The sequence below is a fragment of the Salvelinus alpinus genome, chromosome 10, assembly GCF_045679555.1.
Source record: "Salvelinus alpinus chromosome 10, SLU_Salpinus.1, whole genome shotgun sequence".
Classification (NCBI taxonomy): domain Eukaryota; kingdom Metazoa; phylum Chordata; class Actinopteri; order Salmoniformes; family Salmonidae; genus Salvelinus; species Salvelinus alpinus.
In genome coordinates, this window is record NC_092095.1 from 64368053 (window position 1) to 64382040 (window position 13988).

General features: G+C 43.4%; 1 protein-coding gene across 8 annotated transcripts in view; it reads left to right on the forward strand.

Annotated features, from left to right (window-relative positions):
• agap1 (ArfGAP with GTPase domain, ankyrin repeat and PH domain 1) overlaps positions 1-13988 on the forward strand; it is a 245605-nt gene that overhangs the window by 154286 nt on the left and 77331 nt on the right. For 5 of the 8 annotated variants that reach the window (XM_071330514.1, XM_071330515.1, XM_071330511.1 and 2 more), the window contains 2 exons: positions 3092-3247; positions 3772-3864. In XM_071330514.1, coding sequence (XP_071186615.1) covers positions 3092-3247; positions 3772-3864 — 249 coding nt within the window. The remainder of the gene's footprint in view (positions 1-3091; positions 3248-3771; positions 3865-13988) is intronic. The other 3 variants (XM_071330516.1, XM_071330509.1, XM_071330513.1) reach the window with 2 other exon arrangements.

Sequence of the window (13988 nt, forward strand, 5' to 3'; positions counted from 1 at the left end):
ATACCAGTGTAGTGTCTGTTATTATGAGGGGGGGATGCTGTACCAGCTGTATACTAGTGTAGTGTCTGTTATTATGAAGAGATTATACTGTACCAGCTGTATACTAGTGTAGTGTCTGTTATTATGAAGAGGTTATTCTGTACCAGCTGTATACTAGTGTAGTGTCTGTTATTATGAAGAGGATATACTGTACCAGCTGTATACTAGTCTAGTGTCTGTCATTATGAAGAGGTTATACTGTACCAGCTGTATACTAGTGTAGTGTCTGTTATTATGAAGAGGTTATACTGTACCAGCTGTATACTAGTGTAGTGTCTGTTATTATGAAGAGGTTATACTGTACCAGCTGTATACTAGTGTAGTGTCTGTTATTATGAAGAGGTTATACTGTACCAGCTGTATACTAGTGTAGTGTCTGTTATTATGAAGAGGTTATACTGTACCAGCTGTATACTAGTGTAGTGTCTGTTATTATGAAGAGGTTATTCTGTACCAGCTGTATACTAGTGTAGTGTCTGTTATTATGAAGAGGATATACTGTACCAGCTGTATACTAGTGTAGTGTCTGTTATTATGAAGAGGATATACTGTACCAGCTGTATACTAGTGTAGTGTCTGTTATTATGAAGAGTTATACTGTACCAGCTGTATACTAGTGTAGTGTCTGTTATTATGAAGAGGATATACTGTACCAGCTGTATACTAGTGTAGTGTCTGTTATTATGAAGAGGTTATACTGTACCAGCTGTATACTAGTGTAGTGTCTGTTATTATGAAGAGGTTAAACTGTACCAGCTGTATGCTAGTGTAGTGTCTGTTATTATGAAGAGGTTAAACTGTACCAGCTGTATACTAGTGTAGTGTCTGTTATTATGAAGAGGTTATTCTGTACCAGCTGTATACTAGTGTAGTGTCTGTCATTATGAAGAGGTTATACTGTACCAGCTGTATACTAGTGTAGTGTCTGTTATTATGAAGAGATTATACTGTACCAGCTGTATACTAGTGTAGTGTCTGTTATTATGAAGAGGTTATACTGTACCAGCTGTATACTAGTGTAGTGTATGTCATTATGAAGAGGTTATACTGTACCAGCTGTATACTAGTGTAGTGTCTGTTATTATGAAGAGGATATACTGTACCAGCTGTATACTAGTGTAGTGTCTGTTATTATGAAGAGGGATACTGTACCAGCTGTATACTAGTGTAGTGTCTGTTATTATGAGGGGGGATACTGTACCAGCTGTATACTAGTGTATTGTCTGTTATTATGAAGAGGTTATACTGTACCAGCGGTATACTAGTGTAGTGTCTGTTATTATGAGGGGGGATACTGTACCAGCTGTATACTAGTGTATTGTCTGTTATTATGAAGAGGTTATACTGTACCAGCGGTATACTAGTCTAGTGTCTGTCATTATGAAGAGGATATACTGTACCAGCTGTATACTAGTGTAGTGTCTGTTATTATGAAGAGGTTATACTGTACCAGCTGTATACCAGTGTAGTGTCTGTCATTATGAAGAGGTTATACTGTACCAGCTGTATACTAGTGTAGTGTCTGTTATTATGAAGAGGTTATACTGTACCAGCTGTATACTAGTGTAGTGTCTGTTATTATGAGGGGGGGATGCTGTACCAGCTGTATACTAGTGTAGTGTCTGTCATTATGAAGAGGTTATACTGTACCAGCTGTATACTAGTGTAGTGTCTGTTATTATGAAGAGGTTATACTGTACCAGCTGTATACTAGTGTAGTGTCTGTTATTATGAAGAGGGATACTGTACCAGCTGTATACTAGTGTAGTGTCTGTTATTATGAAGAGGTTATACTGTACCAGCTGTATACTAGTGTAGTGTCTGTTATTATGAAGAGGTTATACTGTACCAGCTGTATACTAGTGTAGTGTCTGTTATTATGAAGAGGGATACTGTACCAGCTGTATACTAGTGTAGTGTCTGTTATTATGAAGAGGTTATACTGTACCAGCTGTATACTAGTGTAGTGTCTGTTATTATGAAGAGGGATACTGTACCAGCTGTATACTAGTGTAGTGTCTGTTATTATGAAGAGTTTATACTGTACCAGCTGTATACTAGTGTAGTGTCTGTTATTATGAAGAGGGATACTGTACCAGCTGTATACTAGTGTAGTGTCTGTTATTATGAAGAGGTTATACTGTACCAGCTGTATACTAGTGTAGTGTCTGTTATTATGAAGGTGGATACTGTACCAGCTGTATACTAGTGTAGTGTCTGTTATTATGAAGAGGTTATACTGTACCAGCTGTATACTAGTGTAGTGTCTGTTATTATGAAGAGGTTATACTGTACCAGCTGTATACTAGTGTAGTGTCTGTTATTATGAAGAGGGATACTTTACCAGCTGTATACTAGTGTAGTGTCTGTTATTATGAAGAGGTTATACTGTACCAGCTGTATACTAGTGTAGTGTCTGTTATTATGAGGGGGGATACTGTACCAGCTGTAAACTAGTGTAGTGTCTGTTATTATGAGGGGGGATACTGTACCAGCTGTATACTAGTGTAGTGTCTGTTATTATGAAGAGGGATGCTGTACCAGCTGTATACTAGTGTAGTGTCTGTTATTATGAAGAGGTTATACTGTACCAGCTGTATACTAGTGTAGTGTCTGTTATTATGAAGAGGGATGCTGTACCAGCTGTATACTAGTGTAGTGTCTGTTATTATGAAGAGGTTATACTGTACCAGCTGTATACTAGTGTAGTGTCTGTTATTATGAGGGGGGATATACTGTACCAGCTGTATACTAGTCTAGTGTCTGTTATTATGAAGAGGTTATACTGTACCAGCTGTATACTAGTGTAGTGTCTGTCATTATGAAGAGGTTATACTGTACCAGCGGTATACTAGTGTAGTGCCTGTTATTATGAGCGGGGATGCTGTTCCAGCTGTATGTTCAACTTTCTCTCTTTCTCACTATCACACACTTTTTTATATTGTTCTGTCTCTTTCTCTCTGTTTACTCTCATCCATACATACACTCATTCTTTCTGAACTAAGTTAGTGTTACCAACACAGTACATAGAAGTGTGTGTGTGTCTCTGTAGCAGACCAGTAATGGCGGCAGCCTGAGTGACTACTCCTCGTCAGTCCCCTCCACCCCCAGCACCAGTCAGAAGGAGCTACGCATCGACGTCCCCCAGACCACCAACACCCCCACACCCGTCCGCAAGCAGTCCAAACGCCGCTCCAACCTCTTCACTGTGAGCCCAGATACACACACACACACACACATAGGACATCTACTTCTTCACTGTGAGCCCAGATACACACACACACACACACACACACACACACACACACACACACACACAGGACATCTACTTCTTCACTGTTGACTATGTATAATTAGATGTTCAAACGATGGATGTTAAATACATACAAAATGATCTAACGGACTTTTAAATGGTAAATGGCTTACAGTGAGAATCTACGGGCCACAGGGAAGGTTGTATGTGACCACCTTCTAGAATGTACAGACACATGCATCATGTCCACTTCCCAGTTCCTTAGCAACTTAGAGAGAGGTCAACAACTGGGTCAAGTTGACTCATAGACACAATAATAACCCCAGTCACCTCTAGCAGCCATTAGACGAGGCCTGTTATGTGAAGACTAGAATAGGGCTGTAACAGACCCTTGTTCAGGCTCCTCGTTCAGACACTTTAGAGGGCCTAACTCAGGGCCTCTATAACCCATACTTGTTCTCCTATCTCCTTCTCCACAGTCTCGGAAGGCCAGCGAGCCAGACAGGGACAAGAAAGGACTGGAGGGCCGAGCGGACAGCATTGGAAGCGGCCGAGCTATTCCAATTAAGCAGGTATGATCAGATCTGGCCCTCGCCTGGCCAGCCGGCTGCTACGGGGATAATTAGGGTCCGGCAGCGCCGTATTGCTGATTTCCCGGAGAACGAGGGCTGCCTGTGATCAGAGCGTGAAGCCCAGACACAGCCAGGCTCTCTCCGTTTGATGCCTTATCCTTGATTAACAGCGAAAGCACACACTTGACATCAATTAGAGTTGGGGGTTCTCCTGGGTATTGAAATGAGATCATTAGTATAAGGAGCGGGACGGGATTTCACTCTCACTTTCTTTCACTCTCCCCTCTGTCCCCCCCCACTGCCCCCATCCCTCTGTCCCCCCCACTGCCCCCATCTCTCTCTCCTTGTCCAAAAAGAAAGAGGGGAGAGATGGTGAGAGGGAGAAGAGGCTGAGGATGGTTAATGAAGTGCAGTCTGCCGGCTGGCATATGGTCCTCTGCTTCCCTCTTCCTCTACGTGCTTTTCAAAGCCCTGCCTTTTCCTGTGTGGCTGTGTAGCCGAGCGCTTTGATTGGGGCATCGGCAGGGGGGTGGGTAGGTAGGGAGGTGGAGAGGAAGGGGAGGGGTATCAAACCAGAGAGCTCAAGAGCCCCCCCCCCCCACTGTAATTGTGGAGAGATTGTTTGAGTTGGCCTTAATTTGTCGCAAACAAGCATGGAGCGAACCACGGAGGGGGGGGGGGGGGGGCATCTCCTGTGAGCCGCTTCAACTGGAGTATAAGGAAATCAGCCAATTAGCGTGTGCTAATCACGGCCTCTCATATCAGCACGGAGGCCTCGTTTGTAATCCACTAATGAACAAATTGCAACTCTGATTAGGGGCTTCCTTTCAACGACGCGCTGCATTTGTTAGCAGCGCCGCGGTAGTTGTTAGTGCCGGGGCCGTGTCGCGCAGCTCGTCGAGGGAGACCGTGTCTCTGTGGTGCTGCTGCGCAAGGAGGCCCCCCGCTGGGACAGCACAGCAGAGAGCAGAGTAAATTGTCTTGTCCCCTCAATCAGGGACGACATGATGTTTACTTGTGAGATGTTTACATGTATCCCCAAACTCCCCACAGGAAGGAAATATCAGTATGAAGTAGCAACGGGGTCCTGTGTTATTCCCAGGCGTCCAGTTAGCATGGACATCATAGCCTCTGATAGTGTTGCTCCTCTCTAAACTGATAAGAGCCTCGATCAGGAGGCTCTATTAGTCACATAACCCAATCTGCCATTCAGTCCTGTCTATATGTAGACAGTATAGCAGCAGAGCTTCATGTAATTGACCTGTGCATCCTATCTATGGTTAGCAGTGTTTTAGTCTGCGTTGTGGCGGTAAACGGGGGATGACGTGGAACTGGAAGTGACTCAGAGGAGAGAGCCCAGGCACATACTCATTATGGTTATAGAGCAGCAGAACAGATCACAGCTGTGTGTGTGTGTGTGTGTGTGTGTGTGTGTGTGTGTGTGTGTGTGTGTGTGTGTGTGTGTGTGTGTGTGTGTGTGTGTGTGTGAGAGCTTACCTCTGTGGAAACGACAGTGACGATGTTGTGCTTTCTATAAGGATCCATGTTGAACTACTTGTCAAACATTTCTCATGTGATGAAGATGGATTGGAAGAGCTGCTACACAGTGCCAGATACGTGTGTGTTCTCCTGTCCCTGTAGAAGAGCCTCTCTCTCACTCACACGTCATCTCTGTCTGTCTGGCAGAAGTAGAATCCTCCTGGGTCCAGCCACTCAATTTGCATAACTCCTGTGAAGTCAATGGCTGATAATGATGTACAAATGAAGAGGGCCACATGCACATGTCACTGGTGGCAGATGGGAGGTGTGTGTGTGTGTGTGTGTGTGTGTGTGTGTGTGTGTGTGTGTGTGTGTGTGTGTGTGTGTGTGTGTGTGTGTGTGTGTGTGTGTGTGTGTGTGTGTGTGTGTGTGTGTGTGTGTGTGTGTGTGTGTGTGTGTGTGTGGATGAGTTTTTTAGAAAGATGACGTAGACCAACAGTCTTAAAGAACCCTCCATCATATGGGTTCGGCTGTGGCCTCTGAGTCGCCCATTGTTTCCCCAACATGAGACACATGGTGAGCAAGGCCCGGCACGACCACACACCCTCAGCCCACCTGACAGCTGCCAGCCCCAGACAGACAGAGGTTGGAGAATAACACGTAGCTGGCAGCGCTCCGAGGCATCGGGCCACAGCCAGAGCTGCTTCCCTTTTTGGAGCTGGATGTTAATTGATTTGATCATTCCCCGTGGTCTTTCCTCTTGGAGAATGTGTATCTCTGTATGTCTCTCTCCATCTCCCCTCCTGCCTCTGTGTTGGCTGCAGGCAGACCTGTTCCCTAATTAGACTGTGTGTGTGTGTGTGTGTGTGTGTGTGTGTGTGTGTGTGTGTCTGTGTGTGTGTGTGTGTGTGTGTGTGTGTGTGTGTGTGTGTGTGGAGATGGCAGCAGCTTAGCTACCTGCCTCCCCATTAGCACTCAGTTTACACTCCATTTTAATGAGTGCTGCTGCGTCTGACTCCTCCCTCCACACACCACCTCACCTTTTCTTGTTGAACACGTTCAGACCTGGTCCACAAATTGTACCAGACGCACAGTATGCTACGTCTCCATACATGCCAGGTCTCCCTCAGAGGGCTAGCAACACGACTCATTCACTGAGAGGACGTGTTCCTGACTGGCTCCTTTTGGTTGTCCTTGTCTGTGTGTTGAAGAGGGGAGGAAGGGGACAGTCTTTAGTTGAATCACTTTGGCAGATGTCTGCTTCTGTTAGGTTGGCAGAGTCGCGCGGCGGCTCCTTAAAGGTACAGTCATAATCGGCGGTCAATTAGTCACGCGATGATGAGGAGGAGGATGATGATGATGAGGAGGAGGAGGATGATGAATGTTATTATGAATCAGTGGTGTCAACAGCAACGCTGTTGGTATCAGATCTTAACATGTTGTTCAGAAACTACAGGTGAAGGGGATTGACTTTGCTCATAAACATGGGTGACTTGTGTGAGATCATTTGACTTTACATATGGAAGATAATTAGGGTAAACAGTAGAGAACGACAGATATGTGTTTTTAAGAGCCGATACCAATTTTTGGGGGTCAAGGACGCCGATGGCTGATTATTTTAGGCCGATAATAAATCTAATTACGTTGGAGCATTTTGATGAGAAATGCTCCCAGAGACAACCATGTGTGCAATAACAAATCAATTATATAACCATACAGTCAATTTGACTTTATCAATTTAACTACCCAACAACATAAAGGTGGTAATAATTTATTTGAATGGTCAGTCTCTTGATAAACTGGGTAAATTAAGATGTCGTAGGTCTACTCACAATACAGGTGAATTCATATTCAATAGGAGTGTATGCCTGAGCTCGTGTTGGCTGATTCCAATGGTCTTTGGGGCTACAGGTGACAATCTGTTTCCCTTTCATTTGGGACCATGTTAGGCCTACTGATAAATACAATCTTCATATAAGTAGCCTATTGCTTTATTTTATAAAAATGTGTGCTGTCTCCTTTAAGAGAAAAGACACCACTTGCTTGTCATGTAGCCAGACAGTAGGTACTATTCTTATTTTAGGAGAATATAACAGTCCCTCAACCCTGTTGAGGGTTTTGTTGCCTCAATACAGCTAGAAGGAATTGACATTTTAAACTATAAATGTATTAACATGTATATAAGAAATCTATGTCAAGATGTTACTGTTCCCTCTGCTAAAATGTCCTGGAATGCAGCCCTAGGACAAGTGAACTGGAGCAAAGTCTCGTTGTTGTCTGGCAAATATAATATACAGTTGAAGTCGGAAGTTTACATACACTTAGGTTGGAGTCATTAAAACTCGTTTTTCAACCACTCCACAAATTTCTTGTTAACAAACTATAGTTTTGTCAAGTCGGTTAGGACATCTACTTTGTGCATGACACAAGTAATTTTTCCAACAATTGTTTACAGACAGATTATTTCACTTAGAATTCACTATATCACAATTCCAGTGGGTCAGAAGTTTACATACACTAAGTTGACTGTGCCTTTAAACAGCTTGGAAAATTCCAGAAAATGATGTCATGGCTTTAGAAGCTTCTGATAGGCTAATTGACATAATTTGAGTCAATTGGAGGTGTACCTGTGGATGCATTTCAAGGCCCACCTTCAAACTCAGTGCCTCTTTGCTTGACATCATGGGAAAATCAAAAGAAATCAGCCAAGACTTCAGAATCATAATTGTAGAGCTTCACAAGTCTGGTTCATCCTTGGGAGCAATTTCCAAATGCCTGAAGGTACCACGTTCATCTGTACAAGCAATAGTACGCAAGTATAAACATCATGGGACCACGCAGCCATCATACCGCTCAGGAAGGAGATGCGTTCTGTCTCCTAGAGATGAACGTACTTTGTTGTGAAAAGTGGAAATCAATCCCAGAAAAACAGCAAAGGACCTTGTGAAGATGCTGGAGGAAACAGGTACAAAAGTATCTATATCCACAGTAAAACGACTCCTATATTGACATAACCTGAAAGGCCGCTCAGCAAGGAAGAAGCCACTGCTCCAAAACTGCCATAAAAAAGCCAGACTACGGTTTGCAACTGCACATGGGGACAAAGATCGTACTTTTTGGAGAAATGTCCTCTGGTCTGATGAAACAAAAATAGAACTGTTTGGCTATAATGACCATCTTTATGTTTGGAGGAAAAGGGGGAGGCTTTCAAGCCGAAGAACACCATCCCAGATGTGAAGCACGGGGTTGGCAGCATCATGTTGTGGGGGTGCTTTGCTGCAGGATGGACTGGTGAACTTCACAAAATAGATGGCCTCATGAATTTAAAATTACGTGGATATATTGAAGCAACATCTCAAGACATCAGTCAGGAAGTTAAAGCTAGGTCTTCCAAATGGACAATGACCCCAAGCATACTTCCAAAGTTGTGGCAAAATGGCTTAAGGACAATAAAGTCAAGGTATTGGAGTGACCATCACAAAGCCCTGACCTCAGTCCTATAGAAAATGTCTGGGCAGAACTGAAAAAGCGTGTGCGAGCAAGGAGGCCTACAAACCTGTCTCAGTTTCACCAGCTCTGTCAGGAAGAATGGGCCAACATTCACCCAACTTATTGTGGGAAGCTTGTGGAGGGCTACCCGAAACATTTTACCCAATTTAAACAGTGTAAAGGCAATGCTATCAAATACTAATTGAGTGTATGTAAACCTCTGACCCACTGGGAATGTGATGAAATAAATCATTCTCTCTACTATTATTCTGACATTTCACATTCTTAAAATAAAGTGGTGATCCATACTGACCTAAGACAGGGAATTTTTACTAGGATTAAATGTATTTGGCTACGGTGTAGGCAAACTTCCGACTTAAACTATCTAATAAGGTGAAAGAAGTATCATACCAACTCATTCATAGAATCTACCCTGTAAAGACCTTTATTATACACAGATTTAAAATAGCTATTGATAACAAATGTGTATTTTGTGGTTGTGATCCAGAGACTATTGACCATTTATTTTGGGACTGTTCTTATGTCAGAAGATTTTGGAGTGAATTAGACGGTTTTATTTGAAAAGAAACTACTATTAATGTTCATCTGAGAGACTCTGATGTTCTGTTTTATTTTGATCCAAATGATATGGTTTAACTTTCATTGTTCCTTTGTTTATCTTTCATAGCAGATTCTTTATCCATAAAATGGAGTGGGCGAAGAACAAACCCCTCTTCACATTGTTTAACCTCTCTGGGGTAGGTGGGACGCAATCGTCCCACCTACCCCACCTACCTGGCCTATAGCCAGGGAAAATACAGAGCGCCATATTCAAATAAAATGATATAAAAATCAAACTTTCATTAAATCACACATGTAAGATACTAATTAAAGCTACACTCGTTGTGAATCCAGCCAACATGTCAGATTTCAAAAAGGCTTTTCGGCGAAAGCATAAGATGATATTATCTGATGATAGCACAACAGTAAACAAAGAGAGTAGCATATTTCAACACTGCAGGCACGACACAAAATGCAGAAATAAAAATATATAATTCATGCCTTTGACGAAATTCTTTTGTTGGCACTCCAATATGTCCCATAAACATCACAAATGGTCCTTTTGTTCGATTAATTCCGTCGATATATATCCAAAATGTCAATTTATTTGGCGCGTTTCATCCAGAAAAACACAGCTTCCAACTTGCGCAACGTCACCACAAAATATATCAAAAGTTACATGTAAACTTTACCAAAACATTTCGAACGTTAGGTATTTTTAAACGTTAATAATCGATCAATTTGAAGACGGGATGATCTGTGTTCAATACAAAAAGAAAACAAACTGACGCAACTTTTCTGGTAATGTGCCTCTCTCAAACAATTTACTTCAAGTGACCCTCATTTACGATGGCCGTACTTCTTCATTACACAAAGGAATAACCTCAACCAATTTCCAAAGACTGGTGACATCCAGTGGAAGCGGTAGGAACTGCAAACAAGTCCCTTAGAAATCTGGTGTCCCAATGAAATCTCATTGAAAAGACAGTGACCTCAAAAAAATACAAATTCTGAATGGTTTGTCGTCTGGGTTTTGCCTGCTACATAAGTTCTGTAATACTCACAGACATCATTCACACAGTTTTAGAAACTTCAGAGTGTTCTCTATCCAAATCTACTAATAATATGCAGATCTTATATTCTGGGGAGGAGTAGCAGGCAGTTGAAGTTGGGCATGCTATTTATCCAAACGTGAAAATGCTGCCCCCTATCCTAGAGAGGTTAAGAAAAAAATATTATTTACAATGACGGCCTACCCCGGCCAAACCCGGGCGATGCTGGGCCAATTGTGTGCCGCCCTATGGGACTTCAAACTGTCACATCACGGCCGGATGTGACAGTTTGTCTCGGGAAGGGAAAGACAAATCATGTAGCTAGCTAACTCAGAGAGTTAACAACATTGTTGGTGAAATTAGCATTTTTGCGTTATGGTTTGCAAACCCGCTATCACAAAGAAAGTTCCAGGGTAACGTTAGTGAACTGACGTTAGCTTCATAACTAGCCAAGTTAGCTCTCTGCTTAATATCGTTGATTAACTTAACTAGCAAGCAAGCTACCTGTATGAGGTTTTGTGAAGTCTTGTAGACTGTATGGACATTGTTTTGCTTAACAGCAAATTAATGAACACTTTCAAAATGTTTACATTCTGTGTGGCATTGTTAAAGTGTGGTAAATGCAGCATGAGTGGGTAGCTACCCAGCAGCATAGAGGTTCCTCAAGGACAGGCTAACTAGCTATGAGTGTTGCCGACTTGCAGTAGAGGCAAGTGCGCTCGCGCTGTAAGGGGGAAATCGGCTATGCGGATGATCGTCGTTCTCTAAACAGATACGTGAATGTGTGTGTTTGCATGAATTGCGTTGGTGTGTGTGTTCTTGGAGCTCTCTCCCAGGACTACTGACTCCCCAGTGTCGTTTATTTTCTGTTAGCCCAGATCTCATTAGGATGGGCTGTTGTTCTGACTCCCCCTCAAGGTGACTAGAGTGTGTGTGTGTGTGTGTGTGTGTGTGTGTGTGTGTGTGTGTGTGTGTGTGTGTGTGTGTGTGTGTGTGTGTGTGTGTGTGTGTGTGTGTGTGTGTGTGTGTGTGTGTGTGTGTGTGTGTGCGCCCACGATAAAGGCTGTGGAAGGAAGAAGATGCCTTCATTAGTTAGATGGTGCTCATTAAAACCTAACACACTGCTAGCCTGGCCAAGCTAGGAGTTTTCAGCACACTGGACTTTTATAAAGAGGGTGGGGCGGACTCCCACTCTGCAGCAATTAGACAACCCAAAGCCCCAGAGGTCCAGCTTTTCTCACTCACACACACACTCACACACACACACACACACTCACACACAAACTCTGTGCTGAGTGTGGGTGTGACGGGGTCAGACGTGTCAGCTAGCTACACGCGTCAGGCCGTCATGGGTCCCTCAAAACATGGCCTCCACTGTGGTATTTAACTGTGCAGACGCTCTTCTGCGAGACTTGTGTGACTTCAGTACCTAGTGGGATGTTTGTCTACAGCTTTATTGCTGTTTGGAACTTTTAGAATGTTTAGTGTTCTAGGTCCCGTGTGGCTCAGTTGGTAGAGCAGGGCTCTTGCAACGCCAGGTTGTGGGTTCAGTCCCCACAAGGGACCAGTACGGGGATAAGAGCGTCTGATAAAATGACTCAAATGGAACAAAAAATATGAATGTAGCAGGGACATGATGGGGTCAGTGACTGCTGCTTTTACCGGGTATTTTACCCAGGATGCAACATGGTCATTCTAAGCCTCTTCTGTTAGGGGCTGAGGGTTTCTTTAAAAGCGAGTGGCGAGCGGACATCGGCAGCTTTGTTTACAGACGGTGTTTACGGTGGCGTCTCCGCGGACATCTGCTCCACGCTCCTAATTAGCCCGTAATTACCGAAGAGATAGAGACACTCGCTTCGCCAACACGTCTCTGTCAAATGAATTTACTGTTGACTTAGACACCTGGGCTTTTGGCCTAGACAGAGGGGCTTTTGGCCTAGACCGAGGGTCATGGAGCAGCAATAGGAGGTAGAGAAGGTTAAGATGCGGTTCCTGGTTCATCCTAATAGTGAAAGGTGGTCTTTCCACAGCTTCGTAGCCCATCTCATCTCGACATTCAGTAGTAATTTGTCCGTCCCATCTACGTGTTAACATACATGTCTACATGCATATTCCTCTTTTATTTGTCTCTAAGTGCTTTGTTCCCCATTATAACTTCTCACAGATTTGAGTTCAGATTTTTTATTTTTTTTACATTTCAAATGAGTCCAAAGCATCGACGTGTGTGGTTGGGGTTGGCTCCCTTTGTGAGGAGCTGATTAGTATCGTAGTAATTGCCTATAGTTGTAGAGAGTAGTGTAACATTAGATGGGCACAGGGCTGGGTGGTTTTGACAGCCTCCCCCTCTGCCTCCTCCCCTCTGAGGCCTGGTTCCTCTTAGTAAGGAGTTAAATTGGATGGTTAATTCGGCTGTTATTTACCCTGTAATTCATTAGTGTCGCCCTGCCATTGGCAGCGGGCAGGCTGTAATTTCACGCTTGGCAATAAAAGATGTCTCATAATCTGCTTCATTTAGCAGCCAAAGAATTTAATGAAATTAACGGCGTCTCCTAATTAAGACGGTGAATATTAAAGACCTGCTATCAAGGCCCTGTAACGAGTGGCGACGCGATCCGCCTTCCGCCGGATTGGGAAAATATCATTTCCCAGGGAAAAGGTTGTCGCCGTGACGACCGCTCGCAGCTATTTTGGCCATGATGACATTTTTGTCATGCACACTAACCCCTGGAAATGAGATCTGAGGGGGTTGGGGTGGAGGGGGTTGGGGGTGGAGGGGGTTGTTCTTTTTAGTTTTGGAGAAATAATGAAATGAGAAACACACTGGCATCAATCAGAGGACCGTGGTGGCTTTTAGATTGTGTGATGGTTCTGATCCGGTTACAGTATTCTCTACTGAGCAGTAGAGTGTCTGATTGATACACAGTTGTTCTGTCTGAACACACTGGGACTCAAGTGTCCCAATGGTGACTTTGTTGGTTTATGGTGCATGTTGTTTGTGTGTCTGTTTCTGTATGCTAGACCTGATTCCCTCACTGATCGTAGTATCAGTCTTGGATTCGTTGTCTGTTTCTACCCATCCTGTTGAGAAAGAAGTCTCTCTAAAGAGCTTCTTTAACAAGACTGATTAGACAAAAGAAAAATGGTCTTTGACCCCAGGGGCTTCTTTTAACTCGTTCAGGAAAGAACCAATGTGTTTCTTTTCCACATCCTTTCCCTCCATCCGTCCTCTCTCTCTCTCTGTCAGAAACGGTTGCAGGGCGAGAGAGGCTTTATCTGCTAATGAATTGAGACTGCTGAAGTAAGGTTTGGATAATTGAGTTTCTAATTAATTACCCAGAACTCTTATCAGATAAATCAGTTGCTAGGCTACATCTCAAATGACACCCTTTTCCCTACATAGTGCTCTGCTTTTGATAATAGCCCTATGGGCCCTGGTCAAAAGTAGTGCACTATTTAGGGTTCATTTTTAGATGCAACCTGGGATAGAGGGAGCATTTTCTTCTTCGTTGGTATTTTATTTGATCTGGTTTTCACTGCTCCTCG